Here is a 23,627-nt window from a genome sequence, read left to right on the forward strand (position 1 = left end):
GGGCAAGAAAATATTCCTCGTCCAGTACTCATTGTTAAGTGAAAGTGTTGAAGCATTTGTAGAGCTGCCCAAGGGTCAGATAACAAAAGGTGTCTAGGAATGTTTCCACAATGTGCTGCCCTAGAATGAGTCATAAACGTCAAACACTGAATTTTCTCAACTCAGGTTGGAAGAATGATATGGTGATAAGTGCAAATTAGAGATTCACGTGTGAATCTGTTTTTCTTTTGCCAGAGTCAGCATCGTGGAGATGTGTTCCACTTCTTACTTTTGTCTTTCCCTCCATGCCCCCAAGATTTCTGTAGTGAATATACCTGCTAAGATTTTTTTTTTGTAGGTCCTGATATATCCAGAGTAGAAGCTTAGGACACTGGTGGAAGGGAGAGACAGTTTAGGCTCTGCTCATGCAGCTGCCAGGTGGACATCACAGAATTTGGATCTTTTTCTAAAAATTCAGAACTGACAAAATCACAAAAAAGTGTTTTATTGATGACTACCTGCTGTTGGCTGCTTAATTGTGCTGGAATCAAGCAACCTGTAAAATGCTTGCTGATTCCCCGGCAATCAGATGATACTAGGCATAATTGTAGGTGGTTTGACAACTTCAGTGCAAGCTAGAACTGATGTGGTATGAACACGACAGAACTTTTTCCTTTGCTTCTTATTTTTCTATTTTTTTAAAACTGCTGTTATTTGGTAACCAGTTCTGTGGAGCTGGAATTCTGGGTAGAGCAAAATCTACAATGATATATGTATTTTTTTATAAAAGCTCTTCTGAATTTTATCTTTGTTCTGCCCTGAAAATACAATTCTGAGCTGACTGAATTGTAGGACTATGCTTTAGTGCTACAGAAGAGAGGAATTCCATTTAACTGATGAATGTGGACCAAGATCCTGTAGGTATGTCTGTCTTCCCAGTGCAATATTGTGCCGGTTATTTAGGCTAGATCTGGAACTGAAAGAACTCGATGAATATATTAATTCTGAGTTCCCCTGGGCAGAAGGGTTAATTGCCAGGTGGAGTACTACAGTGTTATATTGCTTCCAGAACCCAAACTAACATCGGAAACCCTCAACTGCACCATTTACCGGGATTTAACTGCTTTAAAACACTATTTCTCAGCCCTGAATGGCTTTATATAAGAATTTAGGAAAAGTGGAATTGTTTAGCAAAATTCAATTATTTTTGCTTTCTAACATTTTTCAATAATCATTAAATGAGTCGATGCAATATTCAGTAAACCATAATAGCTTTGATACCTGGAACCACCCTTTTATGTTCATAGCTGGGTAATGCTGCTGTTTATAGACTGGGATAGCTTCCACTCCAGTTTTAAGAAGTAAAAAGTAAATATTCTGTGATTCTGTGATGTGCTTATCTTCCATTATTTTTTTTAATGGCTCACATAGGTAGTAGCAAAACAGCTTATTTCACTTCTTGAAGCTCTTTTATTATTCAGCAAGGAGGAGCAGCTTGGTTACCTTTTTTGGTAAGGTGAATAGTATAAGTACACATTACTCTATTTGTGATGTACAAAGCTAACATGAAAAATTGGACTAATGCTACACTGGATTAGAAAGATTCTTACCTATAATGTAGACTTGGCATTAGGCAAAAATACTTGCGAACATACACGCAAACAGAGAAATCTCTCACAGATACCTATTTTATCTGCAGTAATTCTTTGTCACCTTGTACTCATTCTGCTCCTGTGGAAGATTCACAGACGGCTGACTCCAGACCAGGTCTGTTCTCTGATTTGTGTGTGCGGGCTCTGAGTGCTACTGGTGCTTAGCTGCGTCAGCACTGCCGTTAGGGGACCCTTATGATGAACAGGGCACTTCACAACTTCACTAATGTGTTTGGCTGTCTATCTTGTTTGACCTTTTTCTCTCTTTCATAGTTAATGAGAGAGTGAAAGGCATTTAAAGGGGGGGGGGGGGGGGGGCGCTTTAAATTTTAAGCTCGTTACTGTTAGGCATCTGTGATCCCATGCACAGTGCACAAGGTGTTCCAGTTGCATTTTGTGCATCTTAAATATTTTTATTGTTCAAAGTCAAAAGTAAGGCAATATTTACACTCCTAAGATTTCTATTTGAGACATCTGATAAATAAAGATGTTTTTCTTTTTTTCTTTTTCATTGCAAACCTTAAGTTATAGAGCACAAGATAATATTTACAAACCATTCCAGTTTTTCTTACCTCTGGTTCAGGACTAAAAATACACAAGACAAACGTGTCTTGTCCTGTGCTGCTATTTTTTGCCACTTCACCTTTGCTAAGGACTTCAGCTGTCCTATTGCCATCTTCTCACCAAGTAATTTTTTATAAAATATCTAAGTTGGTTTCTTGTTTCCAGTTATTTTTGAAAGCCAACAGTACTACAGATAATCTGTGATGCAAAAATACTGTATGAAACTTCTAGCTTCATAATGTGAAAATGTAATTTTAAAGGCTTCTTTGAATGCTAGGCAGTATGCAAATATATGTGCCTTTTTTGGACAACGTTGAAAAGTGATCAATGCATTAAAATAACTAAAAATAGTTAATTCATTATAACTTGCTGAAGTCTTATTATTCTTAATTTGTTTAACTGTAAATGATGTAAAAGAATTAAGTTCTAATTTATATGCATATGTTTATATGGAGGGAATAGCATTATATATAAAATGCTGTACCTTTTAATGCAATGTTCATTGTGCTCCTCCAGGTACGTAGCTGTTCAGGGGCTGAGACCCAGCCTTTCCGTAGGATATAAAAGCTACTACCTTCCCAAGGATTGCAATTTTTTCAGTGTGACTCAAATAGAAAGCAGTAATAACTACTGTTAAAAGAAAGGTTATTTCAATTCTTAGAAAATTCAAAATATCTGGAATCCATGTGAAGTGCTTCATGCATGGTATGCAAAGTTTTTTAGTGTTGGTTTTGTTAACACTGCCAAACGCACTGCACTTGTTAATTTGAAATTATCATCCAGGTAATTAATGTTAGCCTCATTGATTCTCAGCTCTAAAAACAATAAATGGCTTTATAAAAATCTTTATTTTCTTGTGCTGTGCACAGTAAGTTGGTTAGCCAGATGTGTAAATTACTTCCTTTTCTAATAAGCTTTTCCATTTTGTAATTTATTCAGCTCGCTCTGCAAACAGGCACGTGTATTCTTGTCTGGCAGTGGGGAATGCTGTTCTTCATATTTCGTGTGAGTGCACTTGAAACACTGTTAAGATTCCACAGTGTTTTCATCGACACCTTTAGACATTATTATATAGTCTAAAATAAATACGTAAAAACTGGCAGGCATATAGAAATGTTTCACAGATTATGCAGTTTTTTTCTTCAGTAAAATGAATTAAAATGAATGAAGTCTTCCCTCTACCCTCCTCATCCCCCCTTTTTTTCCCCTATCTGAAGATATCTGTCTGGAGATTGGATTTCCTGGCATCTGAGAAGGTGTGGTGGGGTGTTTTTTCTTTTTGAGGCAAGAAGACATTAAGACGTTTATGCAAAAAGATGTCAAAGGTCTGTTAATTTGGGGAGTGTTAGTTGGATGTCTTTATAATATATTTTTATGAACTTAGTATTAATTCTATCCCAGCTTCACATAAAAGAAAATTCCAGTAGTGTACCCAGGTAGTTGGCCAGGAAAGAGTATACACAGACCTGTAGTGTGATTAGTGAGAAGCTTTTACTTTTTTAAGAAAACAGACTAAAAACCACAAAGCCCAAAATGTAATTAAATAATGTAGTAATCGGTACGTAATACTTCCGTATTTTGTGTGTTTCATTAGGGTAAGTTAATTTTCACTATTAATGATACATAAATTAATTTGGGGAAATTAAGCCTACTATTTCCACACTGATTCTCGGGTGATAGACGAATTAATATTATAGTCAACGCTATGAGATCTGAACTCTCGTTTAGACTTGGTGAAAATTGTAAAAGATGGCTTAAAACCCAGATATCCATAGATTTTTTTGCATTGTGATGCTAATAATTTCAGAGACCTCTTGTGTTGTAGGACTCCGTTAGTAACTTTGGATGTTCTGGCAATGAAAGAACAGAAAACTGTCAGACACCTGTGTTTTGGGGAGCTTGACTTTTTGCCACATGGGGAGGAAGGATTTATGTTTTTGTTTACGCAAATAACAGGCTTGAAATCCCCACATGGGGTTATATTCAGGGGGCAGCTGCTGCTTTTACTTACCGTAAGCAAGAATAATTGGTGCTTTGGAACTGTACTTGCCTCACAGCTTGCCCCTGGGCTGGGGAAAAGAGAAATCCCTGCCCTAAGGTCTGCTTAATTGCCTTCCTGTCAAAACACACGCTCGCCTGAGAGGCTTAAACGTAACCTTTAGCTAAATTAAATAATTACCAGTAAATAACTTGCTACCCAAGTAAAGGACCACATAATAAATTCATAGATATGTTTGGCTATGTTTTCTTCTGATATTGATGTCATAATATTCTTAACTGCATAAATTAGGATCTGTGCACTTAACTGTGATTTTTAAATGGGTAAGTTTTCAAGTATAGCTTGAAAAAAAAGGTGAGATAAGTATTACACGGAGTAATTTGACTTTAATTGTTAAATCTATTAAATGTTTGTGTTCTTACAGTTGGCTTCTCATTTAAAGGGGTGTTCTGAGTATGTTTTTTTTTTTCCCGGACTTCCATGGAGAAGGTTTATTAGTTCCTTAGATGCTAAGAGTATTTTTTTTTTTTTGGAGTGAATCTGAGGTAGTATGGAGTTTGTACCGTCGTTCCTGACTAGCTTTGTTTGCAGTGTAATAAACCAAAGAAAAATATTTGAAATATAAGGTTGCTGGGATAATGCAGTGAAGAGAAGGCTGACTCCCACTTGGTACTGACTCCACTTTATAACATGTACACACACACAGGATGCCAGCCCAAAGGACTTTCTTAACTATAATGGTGGTTTCTACCCTCTGATGCTGCAGGACTTCGAATCACACTACAATTCGTTTGTGTTTGCATGGAGATGGTTCACCCCATAGCTCTCTTGTGAGCTTCAGTCTGATTGCATAGATCTTCTTACAAGATAAGAAGTTCATTGTCAAGCTGGTAACAGTTCCTGAATAATAGTTTAATTAAGCATTAATATCGTTATGTGGATGGAAGGAATAGTTGTTTAACTTCAAACTGTAGATGGAGAGAGAACACTGATAATCTTTTTCAAATTCAGTCCATTGCCTGTTGTGTGTCACCAGCTCTTTTGTTTCTAATATTTCATTCATCCATCTTCCAATCTTTTCTCTTTTTAAATAGCAACAATTAGGTATCACATCAAGATGATTTTCAAATACTGAACTACAAAACCACAGTATGAAAAAAGTAAAAACGAGACCTGTTGATATATTTTTCCATATACTCCATAATACGTTTGCATACTTGCCTTTTTGCAGTAGCAAATAGCCTAGATACTTGAAGGTCTTGGCTGAGTTTAGCAGAGACGCATGGTTGCTTGCAGATTGCCAGGGCATTGGAGATCTGCAGGAGTAACTTGTGTCACTTCTTGGATGCTTTTCTTGACATCTTTATGGGACCTGATTTTTTTTCCACATTGCTGCTTTATACTTTGATTATTTGGCGTGTTTGCAGTGTGCCTAATTAGACAAAATAACTAGCTGTTTTGGAATGCTTATCTTCTACCTTTAGATGAAATATGTGAATATTGAGCTCTCAAAAATTGTTACTGTTAAGTTTGAGTTTTCTAGAATGTCTTCTGTTGTTAGTGGTATCAGTGTCATTTAAGAAGTCACTTTTCCTTTTTCTCCTCTGCTTTCTTAACAAGACTTACAGCCAGTGTAGAGTAAAATTATATATATTACGTTATATACATGTATTCTGTGGTTGAAAAAATCACGTCAGATTGGGCTCTGGTTTTTGTAGGCAATCAAAACTGGCTGTTCGTTTTATTTACTGGGGTAAGCCCTGTCTGTGTCCCTTGTTGGGCTGGGATCACTGGCGAGCTGCACACGCCTTGGGGGCTGACTGCTGCACCAGGATTTTGTCTGGGCGGGTGCACCAGCACCATTTAGATGCTAATGGCATCGAAGTTTGCTGTTTTGTAGGAGAACTTGACTGCATCTCAGGAATGTGGCCTGTCTGGTTATATGGTAGCTTCAGCATTAAAAGGGCCTACTGTAATTCCTGCCTGCCAATCGATTAAAGCTGCAGTCTTCTGGTTTACAGCTGGGATGTGCCAAAGGAAATCGTTGGGCTTGGTGGAGAATTACACACTTCTTTGGTTCTCCCAAATCTTACCTACCAATTTGTTTGCTTTTTGCTTGCCATCTATGATTATGGAATAAAGTGTATTTGCTGTGTGAAGCAATACATGGCATTAGCTCTGCTGACAAATAATTGAGACTTCGTGTTTCTTATGTGGAAGGGTAACTAAATGCAAGAGAAGCAGGAAGAAACAATATAAACTGTGGTTTATTTCTGTATTTTTCCTGCAGAAATGACAGTTTTCTGTTGTTAGGCTATTTTCTGGTTCAGTGCAATACGTATTCTGGTTCATGTTTTGAAGACAGTGAGTAGATGAATAGTCTAGACATAACAGGGATATATTATGATCAATTTAAGTTCTACTCACTACATCCTACCTGTAATTTTCTGTATCTTGTGCAGAAAAAGGTGTGTGTGATGCAAACGTGAACTTGAAAAGTATCCCTGGCAGTAAGACTTGTGTTGGTCTATTTTATACATTAACACGGTACTCATCAGATTTTCTGCTTTGCACTCCCTACACGTTCTTGTTGTAAAATAAAGCAAAAATTGTTTATTTTGCTTTCTCAAAAGAAGTGCATATTCTTTAAGCTTTTTCAAAAGTATCAGCTGATAAATTGCTTGAAGACCTCATCACAGCATTAGGTGAAACTCCTGTGGAGGGAGCGCAGGGGAAGAAAACTGTAAATCTAGTTGTACTCAGCTAGCAATTACTTTAGCAGATAAAACAGAAAATATGCAAATATCTCCTGAGCACTTATGGCTTTCAGATGCTGACTGTCTGTATCCCTAGCCAAAAAAGGACATATGATAATTAGATTTTGAAGGACCATGTGCTGTTGCTACAGAGCTAAATATTAAAATGCAAGAAAGCAGACTACCACATGGCACAATTGATTTTTATGGCAGTTCATGTTAAAATGCTCTCTTTTTATATTGCCTTTTAGGTTACCTAGGGTGAAACAAAATTACAGGCTTGGAAACTCTGGAAAAGCTCAGCATCAGCATTTGAGGTAAAAATGAACATACTGAAGTAATCTTGGGAGTGTCCTTCTTGTTAACTTTATTGAACTGATTGGAGTAGAAATTTTCATCAAGATTCATTTTGCATTTAAGTTTTCAGTATTGATTAAAAAAAATTTGACTTCAGAATCTCTCTAGGTCTGGGAAAACTAATATTTTAGGTGAATATCTCATCTAAATTTTGTGCTTTAGAGCTTTGAGGATATTGTAAATCTACTTAGATATACTATGTTTTGTGTTTTAAGTTAGAGTTTTATAAAGTTGCTAATGTATCTATGAAATTGTCATGAATTACTGCTGATTTTACATGTGTAGTTAAATGTGTTTTTATACAAATTGACATTTATTAATTGCAAAATATTACTTTACATATGTGCTAATGTGCTTAGAAATTGTTGCGGCTTTTTTATCAATTTATTGTATTTACTTCAAATTGAAATGATTTAAATGAAATTCAGATTTTTTTAATGTTTAACTTAAGTGAATGAAAATACTTGTGCGTGGAAAAAAACATTACATTTGAAAGATAGAAAATCGTTTAAAACATACTTCTACTGTATTTCTCATACAAACCAATTATTAATATTAATCATAGTAACCTGTTAAGAAGGATTAGAGAAATATGCTTTCCTCGCATATTTAAACTATCAAATTAGCGTTTAAATCACTCTTTAATTTTTTGTTTCTACTACTAAAGTAAAATAATTCATGTTCAGGATGGACTTTAACTGGCCAAGAGAAGTGAACTATTTTAGTATAGCACTGACACCTTTAAAATGTTTATAACCAAATGAGTTTCCACAATTAACCCTGGTATTGTAGTTCCATTTTCAAATCATTTTTATACTTCAGAGATTTTTTTGTTGTTTTTTAAGAGCCGAAGCTTGCAAATTATGTGATTAACCTACAAGCTGATGTCATGATGTCAAAATGCAGTTTGGAAAGCATAAGCACAGAGGCTGCAGAAATTAAAACGGTGAGTCTGTGCTTTGTGGTATGGGAGAAACAGATTTTTGTGCACCGCTTTAGTATATTCTCCTGGTTTATATTTAAAGCTCCTTCAGGACCGTTAAGTGACTGCTGTGCATGTGGATATAGAAACTTATGTTGACTTTCTTTGGAAAGAATAATGAAAATACCTACATGATGTTATCCGCGGATGGTTAGGTAAAGCAATGGCATAAAGAAAGGTGTTTGTTACACAACACATGCTTTGATATTTTCTGTAAAACTGGATATGATTGGAAATGTATTTTAAAGTGGTTATTGTTTAACATTTTTTGTGGGTTTTAAACTCAAATATAGTTGTGTAGGTGAAATAGAAAGGAGAAGAAAGGGGAAGAGGGAAGATGCAAAGTGTTGGAATTAGAATTAAGTTTATATGTTTTAGGAGAAGTTTTCGATGAGGAAAGTAGATGGCAGGTAAGTAGTTTTGGTCTTACTCTCAATAGTATGCTTCAGTTTAGGTTATAGTTAAGCAAAAACAGGAGAGAGACTATCTGATTAAAGTTGCCTATTAAAAAAAAATATATGCAGTTCGATGTCATAGTGAGGGCATATATGTACCTAGTTTCACCTGCCCTCACCTCCCTTTGCCTTGTATTTAAATGCTGTGTGCTTCAAGTTTTATCTCTTGCCCTCTGTGTTAAGGGGGTGAAAGGAGGAATCTGCATCCCAGCAGTTCCACACCCCTGATTAATGAACTGTATAGATGGGCCAGTTGCCCTGGGACTCGTATGCATCTTTTTAAAAGATGAAATAGTTTGTCCCAGTATCTGGCTGCACGTCTGTATTTGTTACAGGAGAACTGTCTCCTTCTTAAACTGTTACTCTGAATGCCTCGTATAGTTGTGTCAGTACCGATATGCTAGAAAACAGACGCGTTTTCATTTTCTCATTTCTGGACTGGCAAATACCTTAGAGCCCATGTACACTATGCTGATATATCAAGGTATAATCCTATTGCTTTGGGGTCTCTTACAATGTACAGCAGCATAAGTTTGTTGGTGTGAACTGTGTCCTGCTGGCTTTGTTGATAGAGCTGGGCTAATTGCAACAGAAAGTGTTTATTATGCATTTGTCTCAAATCTAGGTTCGCACATACCAGTGACTGAACACTTGCAGGACTTCAGGGGTTGTGCATTTATCTGAATCTGCTAAGTGTCACATTATACTCCATTTCTCTCCTATTGTCAGTAGTTTAGGAGGAGTCTGGCAGGCATTCCAGCTGCTAACTCTATCGTGTTGCATGTAGAAATGCTTCGGAAGCAGCTCATTAAAATGTGGAGCCTCAGTGTAATCTTCGTTTTCCTACGTTCTCCAGTTAAAGTGTTCTGAATAACAAAAAGCAACCTTTGACTCCCTTGGCTTGCCGTTAGTACAACCAGAACATTGGTCTCTGTAAGGTTGTTTTTATATCATAAAACTACAACAAATAAAATCTAGTTCAACAGTGAATACTGATTGTACTAGGGAAACCAGGGAAGTTGGCTTTTGGAGGAATACTTAAGTTTTGTAAGCATTTATGCATTCTGTTTCTATGTCTTGAAAGTGAATAGATCTAAATTTTTATTTTTAAAAATATTGTAGGACCACAAAAACTGTTAGTGCATCTGGTGAAGGTCTCTGAAGGATAATTGATAAAGAATGTTTTGTGCAGCTTCACTGTATATGTTGAAATATGTTAAAGATAGCATGCAATAGTAGGGATTTCTGATTCATGCTCTTTAATTATACTGTTTGACAGTATTTCCTTACTTTAAACATCTGGGCCAAGCGATGTCCTTTAGAAACTTGGGAAAGTATACTTTGGATCCTGATTTAGAAACCAAATAATGGAGGAATCTCGTATGTTCACCTTCACTTTAGCAAAATAATTCTTGCTGGAGAGAGCTTACAGTATAAAAAGAAGTCACTATACCAAAAACTTTTTAGTGTTAACTGAATATTTTCCATTTTTTTAAATTAACATTTACATTGATCTTTGATTCTGTACTTTGTATTCTTAATATTTTATGGATTTCTTTTTATTTGTTCATCCATTACCAGGAAAGAATTTTCTGTATTAGATCTTCAACAAATTCACGTTTCGTGTAGCACTCAGACCTGTAATTTGCTGTAAAGAGTGCGATGCTCAGACTCTTTAGGTGTTCATGGGAGACAACATACAAGCAGCAAGTTTCTATTCCTACTTCTTGTATGGGTTGTGGTTTATTTACTCTCAAAGAAGTGTTATTTCATCTCTTCCTATCAGAGGTTAATCTGTTTTTTCTTCCAAGGCTGACAATGTTTTTTAGATAATAAATCAGAAATTTGTAGGCAAAGATGAAAACCTATAGCGTCAGAAATAATCTTTTTTATCATTAAGACTATATCAGGTAGAAATTCAGACATCAAGGCTAGAGGTCTTGAAGGCAGAGGAAATACGTTGCATTTGTCAGTAATGATTTTGTTGTTAATAGGAGGGAGGTGTAGTTTTATATTGTTATAAATGTAACACGTAATATGCATGCAAGTGGTGGTTAAAAACTTGAAAGATGAATCCCAGTGGCTCTAGTCTCTTCTCTGTTTACTTCAGTGTCATTCTATAAATGTTTTAAACAGTCCTTGGAGCAGGGTTAGATCCAGGATGTCCTATTTCAGGTGAGTGCCCTACTTGGTTTGGCTTGTATTCCTTAGTGCAGTAAAACTGGAAGTTTTCTTGTGCACCAAGGGACTGCTTCAACTTGGGTATGGTCCTGTGACTGACAAACCTATACCACTGTTCCAGAATCATTCTAGCCTGGAAGAAGCTGCTATTAAACGTTCATTCCCAACCTTGTGCCCTTTTGAAATACATCTCTTTAAATGGTGCAACATGGGGCTAGTTTTAATGGAAGTTTGCAGTTCACTGTGTGTTCACATAAACACATTAAAGTAAGGATATCCTAAGTTGTGGATTTTGCTGTTAAACTATCAAGACTTGTGGCCAAAAAATTGGACCTTTCAGTATTTATTTTAGTAGAACAGATAAGGCTGGACACTATGCTGGTTTGTTCAGCATTTGTAACCTAGTCTAGAGCCACAGGAAGCAGGACTTCTGTTTCCTGTAGTTTTCCCTCCAAATTTGACTTCAGCAAGTTCTTAGTTTCTTGCTGTATCAATATCCAAATAACACAGTTGGTAAAGATAGAACATCTTTGCAGATATCTTTGTTACTTATACTGGCAGAGCAGGACAGGTTTTTTTCTGCTTCCCTTTTAGCTAGTTTCAAGGCTCAGTTAACTTCTGTCCACAAATTCTGAACATATGTACTTATATCTCAACTGTTTCCAATTTAAAACCTGTTCTTCAAGTAGATGTTTTTCCCCTTCTTATTTCTAGATGGTCTTGCACTGCTGTTTTTATTGAAGAACTTGATATTTTTCCTTGCTATTGAAATAGAGACTTATAATAATATAATTACTTCATTATTATGGCCTATTCCCATAATAACATTGACATTGGTCTTGTCAGATCTTATATACTTCCAATACAAATAATAAAAATGGAGGCCAGGACTAGGAAACTGTTCAGCACACCAGGAAGTAGCATTGGTGGTTTACAGAGGTGGACTTCTTTCTTCTTACCTGAGTAACCATACAGTGGGTGGGAATCAAAGCTGTTCCAAGTGTGCTCTGCCTGATGAGAGCTTCACTCTGTTATTTGCTAATTAATCACTCAGTTCGTGATAGCTAAATCCCGCTTTTTTGGGGGTCAGATTATAGGGTAATAATAGTATGATTAACTGAAGAAGAAAATGCTGCTTTAAGTTACTAATGCATACATACTTCTTCCTTTGCACTTCAAAAAATTGCATGATTTTAAATGAGAATGCTTTTTGATCTCAATGAGATGACTGTATTTTAGGGCAGGTCTTTCATGAAGCTATGTAGAAAACAGAACTAGTTTACAGTGTGCAATGTTTCCCAGAAGCAAGGCAATGGTTCACAGGATCAAGCTGGAGCTGTATTTAAGTATGAATTTGCTCCTTGCGGTGGGATAGCTAACCTGCTATCATTGTCATGGAGAAGTGTGTTGAAAAGGAGATAAGCTTCTTTGTGAATATTACATCCTAGAGATCCTGAGTTTGTTTTACTAAGACTTCTCAAACATATTTAATTTTTAATATTTTAATATTTAATTTGTTTGTTCCCAAAGTTGTATTTATGGTTCGGAAAAGAAACACAAAATAGGTGGAATAGTAAACAAAAAGGAGGCACAGCTGATCCTAAATGCTGTATAAGACCAAAGTGGCTGAGCTTAGGTATGAAAATGATGGGCGAATCACCTTAGGAAAAAAAAATCCTGGTCCATTCCAGCCTTGAGCAATTATGACTTACCAGGTCTTGTTTTAAAACTGAAAAGCAAATAGAAATTATGCTTCTACATGAGTTACTTCGTGGAAGTAGAGAAAAGTGCCTGAGGCCATTTCAATGAAATGTTGTAGTCATCAGAAAGACCCCTGCGTTCTTCAAAGGATTTTTTTTGTGTGTTACTAAATAGCATGTTACTCATTTGAATATAAAGAAGGAAAGCTAGATACATTAAAGGATAGCCTCATCTATTACCTTGAGAGGGGGAGAACTTTCCACAAGTCCCCCCCACTCTCATGCACCTTAGCTGTTAGTTCATACAGAAGCTGCTTCTATGTTAGCAGTGCCCAGAGTTTCCAGGTGCTTTCTACCAGTAGCTGGGGAAGATTGTGTATCACCTGAGAGTCCTTGCCACATGACTGATATAATCTGATTAATTACATATTGGTTAACATCAGTACATTTGATGTGTAAATGTTTAGTAGATCATAATGTCAAGGATGATCGTCTTTTACTACATGCAACTGTATAGCACGTACACAGGTTTCCTGCTACTTGTCTTATATGGCACAGAGCTGTGAAAACCAGTGAAGGAGCAGCCGTCCGTGAAGCCACTGGTTCCAAAGAGGGAGTGAACCAAACACTCTTTTGGTCTTAATGGATTTGAAGACTGTATAAAGTGACTAGTCCAATTATTAGAACAGAACTTGCATGTTCTCATATACAGCCTGAAATGTATAAAAACAACATTAAAACCTCCAGGAGTCTTCTTGTATTACAACTGAAACAAATAATAATGTATTTCTGAATTTATGATGTGTAACCTATGTTGGTTTTGTACTTGCAATGAAATAAAGCAATATTGTATTGATCTGTTCTTTTCCATTTAGAGAATCTGAAAGACCCAGGCTGAAAACATTAACTTAGGTTACAGGACTGAAAAAGTAAATGAGAAGAACTCACAAGATTTGAGTTCGGAGATTTTTTTTCAAAAGCAGCTGGAAAAATCAGTTAAAATGTCAAGAGCATTCTCTAGTACATCCTTTGAAAAAATACATTTTTTTTTTCCCCTTAAGCCTCTGACTGCATGTCTTATTTCTGGTATCTTCTAACCCTGACAGTTTCTGTGAAGCTCAAATTAAAATATCATACTAGATTCCTGGAACAGTAGCGCTCTCCTTTTAGTAAAGAAATACTTTTTTTCTGATAGAGAGGGAAGTGCATTGATCCCTGAGCCAAAGACTAAGAAGTTAAGTTTACCCTCTTTTTCATTAAGCATTTCTTTCTGACTGCCTTTAAAACAGAAATAATTCCTTTATAATGGAGTGCAGCAGTGTTACTTCAACTTAACCACACTGTCCTTCAGGATTCTCCTGCCCCTTTGGAAAATAAAAAATAGGAACAAAGCTTTGTCTCTGATTATTTTTTGTAAAGTGGCATTACTTCTGCATGAATGTCCAAGGGGAGTGATCACAATTCAATGTAATGCCTTCTTTTTGTCTTACAAGATATACTGGAGATGGAAACTAGACTGAATCAGTCTGATCTCATCAGAGCTTCTCGTAGTTACTTAATGTTAGTTACATTAGAATACAAGTCAGTGTCTAGATGTGGTCTAAATTGTAATATTTAACTTGGAAATATGAATATACAATGAAGAGCTTACACTCTGTTGTAAGTAAAAGAAAAACTTGTCTTGATACAAAGAGGACTGAATACTTTTCTTTTTACTTGGACTGCTTTATTTATAGTCTTTCAAAGTAGTTATTTCTCATAACCTTCAGAGGTCAGTGTTTTCTATTACATACCATATCATACTTGTGTCAGAATTACAGATGTTCTTTCCTAGTGCAACAGTTGGAAAGCTTAATCAATTTTCCTGTTCTACAGAATAGCAAGCACATTTCTGTACAATAGGGTATTAAAATAGGATGTTAGTTAGCTTTTTCTCTAAGTCTTCAATTTGAAGCCTTCAATTTGAAGCCATGGTTAGTTTTTAGCATCAGTCTCAAAAAAAAAAAAAAAAAAAAGAAAGGCATAAAATGAATATGAAGCATCTGGAAATGTCGAGGAAAACCAGCTATTGAAAACATTTAGTTGAATAGGATATGTATCTGCTTTGGAGGTGGGGGGAAGTGTTCAAAAAGTTCATCAGAGTTGATGCAGTATGTTTGTATTATAGCAAATATCGCTGTGGTATATCTTCATGCCTTGTCTATTCAGTCTCCTTGGGAAAGGTGGGATTGATTTATACCTTGATCGTTCCTATCAAACATTTCTAAAAGCCCTCAGTGATGAGGTCTTTCCCTTTAGTAGGGAAGTATTTTCTGGTGCATAATTGTCATCGAATTGTGAATGGTTTGTCTATTCGTTAGAGTTTCTTTCTGGAAACTTATGGTTAACCTGACAGGGGACCCATTCTCCATTAGTTCTTATCAGCGTCATTAGCAATCACTTGTTAAATTTCTGTCAGCTCTTCAACAGATTCTGGTTAAGTTAGCGGTTTATTTGAAAACAGAGGTTCTTTTGAAGCTCTTTCATTTTCGTTCTGATTAAAATGAAGTCCCTGTTGCGTGCATGTATGTGTATGTAAAGCTTTGACTGGTTATAGGACTTACTGCATGGGAAGAAAAATGGAAAATGTGGTAGACTTATTTAGTACCTGTGATCTTGAAAATCTAGTTATTTTCTTTCATGAAGCATAGCTAGAACAGCTTTATTTCTTTGTTAATCAAGAAACTTTAAAAGGGGGGTCACCAGAACACAAATGGAACTTCATTCAGAAGTGTACAAGTCCAAATGGCTAGAATGAACTTTGCCCTGTAAAGTGCAGCTCCTTTTGAATTTCTTTGGTACTCTGATAAACACGCATCTTTAAGTGAAAGAGTCTCTAAGTTTGAAATTGAAATATTCTGCTGAAAGTAATAAGACTTGGTGCTTACTGGAAGTAAAATTTGAGTAGTTGTATTATTTTCTTAGATTTTGTTTTGTTTTTGCTTTATATTGTGACTATATCTAATACTGTTTCTCTTTCTTCTCATAGTAGGCTGTGCTGGAACAAAAATGCAATGAAAGAAACACTGGATGAATGAATGAAAAGCCCTGCTTTGCAATCCCTCAGCATGGCGGGACTGCAGCTCATGACCCCTGCTTCCTCCCCAATGGGTCCTTTTTTTGGACTACCATGGCAACAAGAAGCAATTCATGATAACATTTACACGCCAAGAAAATATCAGGTACTAGTGATAATACTTTTTTTCTGACATTAATATATTAGTAAAATTAAATGCATTAATAGAAAAAGAACTAGAGCAGCTGGAGAAAGTAGTGTTGGACACAGCCTAGGCATGTGTCTCTTATAGCTCCACCTATTGGGAGCTAGTTGTGTCTCTGTTTCCTTACCTTGGCTGCATTCTACTTTTATAATAATCCCCATTCCCGCTTCTCAGTTTGCGCTAATAAACCAAACTTTTAAGCTGAATATTCTCTTGCTCTGCTCTCTGCAAGGTGCTTTTAGGGGCAGATACAATAAATACGACATTGTGCACCGTGATTATATGCATAGAGTCATGTCTCCTTCTGTCTTCTACATAATAAATACAGATTTTGATTCACGTATGTGTCAAAACACTTCAGTAATGTCAGAAATTCTGTCAGCGCACTCTGATTTTCAGTTTGCTACAGAAAGCTATTTCTGATTTCTGGAGTTTGTTCTCTTTGTGCCCTGCAGAGGTGCCTGAAAGCTAGCATTTGGCTAGTATTACTGAAAAAGTTATATCACGGTGAGCTAACAACATACTTGCATATTTGACTGAATTGATGTATATAATTAGATTTAAAAGCACTAGCTTGTTGTTTCAGACAGTATGTCTAGTAACATAATCATCTCTTAAAAATATATAGTTGGAAAGCTATTTAGAACATGAATAAATTATGATACTAGAGGAATTTAGTTTTAGAAGCAAGACCGTGTCACTAATGAGGGGCTACATTGTTAAAGAACACTTAATTCTGTGGCACTGGGAGAAAGAGCTCTAAGAGGTAATACTGATCTGTCTGTAGTTTATTTACCACTTGTGTTGTTTTTTGTCAGCCTTTTCACTGCATTGCTGCAAATAATATTATTTTTAAACCTAGGTTGAACTGCTTGAAGCAGCTTTGGATCATAATACAATAGTCTGTTTAAACACTGGCTCAGGGAAGACTTTTATTGCAGTACTACTCACTAAAGAGCTGTCCTATCAGATCAGGGGAGATTTCAACAAAAATGGAAGAAGAACTGTGTTCTTGGTCAACTCAGGTAAGAGGAGAAGTATACAAAGTTCCCGAATGTGCTAATGTTACTGGGATACTCCTTAACAGAAGTTGTGTGAAAGCAGAGTTGGGAGAAACTTTTGCATGAAGTCCTTAATGGTAAGGATATTGAGCTGACTAAAGAATGTGATTGATACCTTTCACTTTTTGCCTATCATACTCTTGATACAAACTCTTTATCTTTGACATCTCCTGTTTTCTGGTTTAAAATCAAGGCATAAAATCCAAAGTGCAGTTTAATTAGCAATTTGTTTCCTTACTGTAGTTTTACATGGAGGTAGTTGCCATGCAGCCAGCCTGGTTTGGCCTAACAATGATCACATTGTGAAATATGGTGCTAGTAATAGAGCAAACATTTTAAGGGTTTTTTCATACGTTAATTTTTATGTGATTGAGGGTTTTTTGTCTTTTTTCTTTTAAGCAAATCAAGTTGCTCAACAAGTGTCAGCTGTCAGGACACATTCAGATCTTAAAGTGGGAGAGTATTCAAGTTTAGAGGTAACTGAATCATGGACAAAAGAGAAATGGAGTCAGGAATTCTCTAAGCATCAGGTAATGTGTTAAGTATAAACTACAAACATAAGCAGAGTCTACAATAAGTTAGGCTTGGTGAGAATTGATAGTTTCTTCCCATTTATACGTTAATGGTTCTAAAAGAAATTTAGCGTGTTGGTGAGATTTGTATATCAATTTTAAGGCAAAACACATGAAGAAGGTAGTCAGGTTGTTTTAAAAACCTGCCCTTTTAATCCTTTGTTTCCAGTCTCCCTACCTTGTGATTCATAATGATGATTGCAGAAGAAATTTTTAATGTGCAGGTTGTACTTTAAATGCCATTAAAATATGTATAAATGTTAGGTAATAAATAAAGATGTTAAAATTGAATGGTCATGAGGGATCAGAGCATTTATCTTTTTGTCACGCTTTTTATTTCTCCCTTTTTGGATTCCTGTATAGTTCTCTTTTCAGATGGAAAATCATTGCTTTTAGTAGTAATATAGTAATATTTTTGTAGGTGGTTCAATGTTAGCATAAAAATAGTACGTAATTTTATCAAGAAATTTAACTCTAGTATGCTGTAATTATATGCTGATTTCTGTAACCTAAGTCTTGAAACTAAGAGATGGTCTTAATATGTGTTTACTGCTAATAAAATCCATGAAGCCTAAACTGAGAAATTTGAGATACTGTTCTGGACAGTTCTTGCTGATTATAGCATGAAATGTAGCAGCAAGGAATTATCCAGTAGCTCTCTCCACTACTTGGAAGAACTCTTATTATTTTCTAACTCCAACAGTTTTAATTAAATGAGTTTTTTTTAAGAAATCTAAAATAAACTTGAAGCTCTTCAGAAGAGCTAAAATTATTCTGTTATCTCATTTGATAAATTTTCTTACCAATTACTCCAGTACTCAATAATAGGATTGGTTATTAGGGCCTAATTGTAGTACTTGTATTGGCATAGGTGTTGTCAAGTAATGAGTTCAGAACTCCAGAGTCTGAGAAAGAAGATGAACTAGTCTAATTTGTGTACAAAATATATATACCTCCCCCACCTCTGTTTTTTGATTTAACAGAACCCTCTGTGTTGTTAAAACTTACTTAACTGTGATGCCTAAATGATGCCCTCTTTAAATTGTGGGTAGGTGCAATTTTTAAAGTGTTTAGATTTACTTCTGAATGATAATTTTGAATTTAAGGTTGGCCTTCTAAAGATCTTCTGTTGCTGTCATTAATCCCACTGTAGGCTTTACCACTTCCATGACAATTTCATTAATTTTTGCTGCATGAGCACGTGGTTATCAGTTTATGCAGAAATATTTTTCTTGCTGTAGACATGATGATGGGGCAGATAAGGGACACTGAATTCAGTGACATTTGTTCTGTGTAGTCTTGCTGGCATTAATATCATTTATTTATTGTATTTGGTTTTTTCTAGGCATGTGACTGGAGATACGTATAAAGCCTTTAGATAGATTACTTTCTCAAGTACGTAATGTTTTGTTCTCCCATGCACTATGGGGATGTAGATGAATAAATGCCATTCACATTTGGTAATACTGTCTAGCAAGACCTGCAGAAGAGCTTTTCCATTTCACTTCGACCTCAGACAGTTTGTACTTTCTGTTTTTTTACTAACACTTTTTTCCCCTTTTATCTAGGTTCTGGTTATGACATGTCATGTTGCTTTGACTGTTCTGAGAAATGAATATTTATCCCTGTCAAATATTAATCTTCTGGTGTTCGATGAGTGCCATCTTGCAATCCAGGACCACCCATACCGTGAAATTATGAAGGTCAGTTTCCCCTGCATGAATGTTTTAATGCTTTGTTGAGGAGAAGGAGTGTGGTGGAAGGGTTGGAGAAATGGGAAACGTTTAAGCCAGCTTTTGCTACTGGAGGAACCATATTTTATGGTTTCATTTTGTCAATGGAACCGTATTTTAGCATGTTGTGGAATTGTAAATTTACTGTAATAAATTAACACTTCATTGATGTTATGAGACAGAAAAAAGTGTGTTTACTATATTTTATAGTGGTGATTAAAGAAAAACCTGGCATTAACAGAAAAAAAGAATTTATGGCATTAAATACATTTTCTAAATTAATTGATTAAAATATTTGAGGGGGAGTGTTGGAAATGGGCTGTACTAATCAGTTTCTTTATTTTTAAATTACTGATTTCTGAATGTGTTTGTAGAGCTTTTTTTGAATATTGCTGTCTCTGTGTGGTATTTGGTGTATATAATATGGCTAACCTTTATAACAGATGTCTTTCCAGATCTTTCTTCAAGTTTAACCAAACCATGTGTACTTTATTTATCAGATAATACTTTTTTTTTTCATGGTGTGTAAGTATTATGATGTGTGTGTCTGTTGTAAATGTGGCAAGGATATCCTGTGCGATCCTAACAGTCTATTTCTTTATATATTTCCACCAAGTAAATATTTATCTTTAAATGTGATTGCTGTTAAATGTTCTTTAGTTCTCTAGGTTAAATTCCAGGCAATAGAGTAGAAAATATCTATTGGGTGTTTGTTTCCCTGTCCAATACTCGCTATTCAAATACTAATTTCCTATTAAGCTTCTTGCCTAGTAGTTTGATAGCAGGCTTGCAGAATGGTGGAAACAACTGTCTGAAGGTATTTCATTCTGGTTTAATTTACAGATCTGTGAGAATTACCCATCATGTCCTCGAATCCTGGGATTAACAGCTTCCATTTTAAATGGGAAATGTGATCCTGCTGAGTTAGAGGAGAAGATCCAGAAACTGGAGAAAATACTAAAGAGCAATGCTGAAACTGCAACTGATTTGGTGGTCTTAGACAGGTATGTTGTTGTACAGTTATAGCAGTTTAATTCACAACTGCATTTTCATTTAATAAGGAATAAATCAGAGTTGTTTCCTAGGTGAAACATTAAGGAAAGTGTGTGTATATGGTGCCATTACGTCCATATGGGTTATGGACAGGAAGATAAACATAAAATTGCTTTTTGAGTAACCAGTGTTGAAGCACATTTTTCCTTAAGGTTAAGTATGAAGAATGCTTCACTTTAATATTCAGACATTTTACATTGGGGAAAAAAAAAAAAGACAAAAATCATACCATAATATTTTTTTGTTGTAAAACTCACTGTCTTATGTTTGGAGTAGCTGGTTTATGTTCAGCGTATGCTGTAATGTTGCTATTTCATTTAGAAAAACGTTGCAACATCCATAGTCCAAGATGCCAGAGAAGTTGCATGGATTTTTTTTTGTTGTTCTAAATGACTACTCTGGGTTTAGATGGTAATGAAAGCCAGAGGGAGATAAGAGGAAGCAGTAAAAACACTACTGGAATAGTATAGCAAGTGTTTTCCACTGTGTTTTTTACATGCTATAAAATGCTGTGAATTTTCTTTTTTTAAATAAAGGTAGTGATAATGTGACTGCTGTGGAGGAAGACTAATATGAAACAATTAATAAATTACACATTTTCTTGCATCAGCTGTACTGTTTTGTATGAACTGAGTTTCAGATAACATCAAAAAGATGTTCTGGAACAGTTGCTTTGTGTTTTTGTTTGTTTTTCTTGAACGTATTTTTTCTGAGCCGATGTGAACCATTTGCTTTTACGAATTTCTCACTTGTAGTTGTGACATTCAAGAAGAGTAAATACTTTACTTGTGTAACTGCATATACAGACCTAAATCTATGTTACGTGTATTTTATTTGTTTGGCATATCAAAAGAGTACACTTTGGAATACTAGAAGTGAAGATGGTGATCAAGTAGAATCAATTTGCTTTGCCATAAATTTTCTGATATTTGAAGTGTAGATAGTGATATTAACCTCTTTTTTAGGAAGTATATGAGAAAGAATACTATTTTAGAACACGGTAGTTTAGTATTTGTGGTGGTGGTTTTTTTACTTTTTACTTTTTTTAATTCTACTTTTTTTTATATATTTAACTGTGTAACTCCATTCATGGTGGAGAAATGTACTTGACTATACTACATATTGCCCTTGCTATTTGCCATGTAACCTTAACAGGCTGAAATAACTTGATCTTTGCCCTCAATTAAGATATACTTCTCAGCCATGTGAGATTGTTGTAGACTGTGGACCATATACTGACAAAGTGGGTTGTATGGAAGATTATTAAAGGAATTGGATGAAGCGCTTCATTTTCTAAATGACTGCAACATATCTGTGCATTCAAAGGAAAGAGATTCTACATTAATTTCAAAACAGGTAAGGACATAACGTGCGGAAAAAAAAAAATGGGAATTGAAATCATACTACTGTTTTTCTTTGCAGTATATGTTACTGAAACTTTCTAAGCTAACTGAAACTTCCTAAGTCAGCCTAGCGTATCTAAGCAAAAAGACTTCTTATTTTTGTATTCCAGTGCAGGTAATGATTGGGGCTTAAATGTCAATCATCAATTCCTAGATCAGAACTTCATCTGGTTTGAGAATCTTGTATTCGAATTAGCTTAAGGCAGAAAAATATTCTGCACCCTGATTTCTGAAGTCAAGAATTTGACATCTTTATGATCTCCAATGACCTTTGAATAATTCAGTACAGAAGAGGAAATAATGCCTCAGGGAATATTAGGAAAAGCTGCGTGTAGTTGTATTACAAGATGATAAAGTAAGAGTAGAGGCAAAAATTCCAACCATAGCCCTACAATTTCCACAATTTATTTTAGAACAATGTTGAATTAGTGGAATGGAATTTCAACCTGAAGCTTGCCCCTACCTTTCTACGTGTTTGCCCATGTGTTGTCATGCAGGATGGCAGAGTAGAATACAGAAGGCATGGTGAGCATCTATTGAGCAGGGACCTGTCACACTTTAGGTCTGAGGTCGAAGCACCCTTTTTTTCCTTTGGGGTTTGGGCTTTGAAATTGCCTCCTGAGGTACAACTATGTAAGTACTTAAGTCTCTTTATTTAACAAGAAGTTAGAAGCGAGTAGTATTTCTATAGCAATCTATGAGGAACTTGGCAATCGTATTTCTGGAATACTTTGGTGCTGAAGAGAGTTTCCTTAAACATTTCTAGAAAACCAGCACTCTGGCACTGTACAGAAAAAAAAGATTATTTGCACCAGAGAGAAGGATGATAAGTAAGGCAGGCTATATTTCTACTTTTCAGTCTGTCACAATTGCATGAGAAGAGGAAGTCCTGGTTACTTCTGTGCTAAACTTAAAATGCAATAGGGTAAAATAAATAAGGAATACTGGCAGCTGGGTGTGATCCTAAGGATTTTCGTAGTCCAGAGGAGTGGATTAACTACTATGCTTCTGATGCACGTAGCCCTCTGTGCTTGTTTGCTGATCCAGTAGCTCTACAAGAAGATGGAGGCACCCATATTAAGAAAAAGAAATGTTTTCCACCTGTGATGTCTTTTTGTCTTGGTTGTGGGGAGAATCAAGTCTCTGTATGTAGTTACAATTGTTTAGAAAAAAAATGCCTTCAAGTCCCACAGCTAACAAATGTTAGGGAAGATAGTGTAAAGAAATCTTGCTCTATATTTCTTCACAGAATTAAGGAAGAGGATTAAGGATGAGGACAACTGAAAACTAATATCCTGACTATTTTGAGATTCTTCTGTCCTAATAGGACATGTAGATCATTAGTATTGTTGTAACTCATTTCTGTATTTCTTTGTTTAGTGTTTGATCACTTGACTCTGTGGGAGGAATAGCCTTGCCATCACATAAGATGTTGATGGTACTTAAGAGTCTATGCTTTTTTCTCTGAGTAGTGTGCAGTTCCCTCTGTTTGTCCTATTGGGCCCCCATGTACCTACCCCTAATTTTTTCCTTTGAGAGGTGAGACTTAGTAAGATTAACCTAATGCAACTTTCTGCTCAGATATTTTTGAAAGCTTAGGAAGTATCACTAACAAATAAAAAAGACAAATGCCTACTAAAGCATTTACTTTGTTATTAGTTCAATGTTAAACATAAGGGTAATTCTTTCTGCTTTGTTTATTGAGGTGCCTCAAGAAGTATTCTCCTTTTAACATAATTATCTTAAGGTAAATTTCAAATAACAATTTCACCAAATTGCAAAATATTATTTAAACTATTTTGAGGTTCAGAAATGTCAGAATTTGAAAGTTTAGTTGTGACTTAGAACCAAAGTTCCCAAGGTTGTCTAAATGACAGAAGCCAATTTTAAATATTTTTGTAATAGAATAGGTATAATAAT

General features: G+C 35.5%; 1 protein-coding gene across 1 annotated transcript in view; it reads left to right on the forward strand.

Moving 5' to 3' along the window:
* The window catches only part of DICER1 (dicer 1, ribonuclease III), a 69,368-nt gene that overhangs the window by 10,414 nt on the left and 35,327 nt on the right, over positions 1-23,627 (forward strand). The window contains 9 exon segments of the mRNA XM_040558151.1: positions 7,202-7,267; positions 8,153-8,253; positions 15,654-15,846; positions 16,748-16,910; positions 17,346-17,476; positions 19,087-19,221; positions 20,095-20,255; positions 21,493-21,542; positions 21,545-21,660. Of these exon segments, the coding sequence (XP_040414085.1) occupies positions 15,703-15,846; positions 16,748-16,910; positions 17,346-17,476; positions 19,087-19,221; positions 20,095-20,255; positions 21,493-21,542; positions 21,545-21,660 (900 nt within the window). The 5' untranslated portion in view covers positions 7,202-7,267; positions 8,153-8,253; positions 15,654-15,702.

Source organism: Cygnus olor, chromosome 5 (genome assembly GCF_009769625.2).
Source record: "Cygnus olor isolate bCygOlo1 chromosome 5, bCygOlo1.pri.v2, whole genome shotgun sequence".
NCBI lineage: Eukaryota > Metazoa > Chordata > Aves > Anseriformes > Anatidae > Cygnus > Cygnus olor.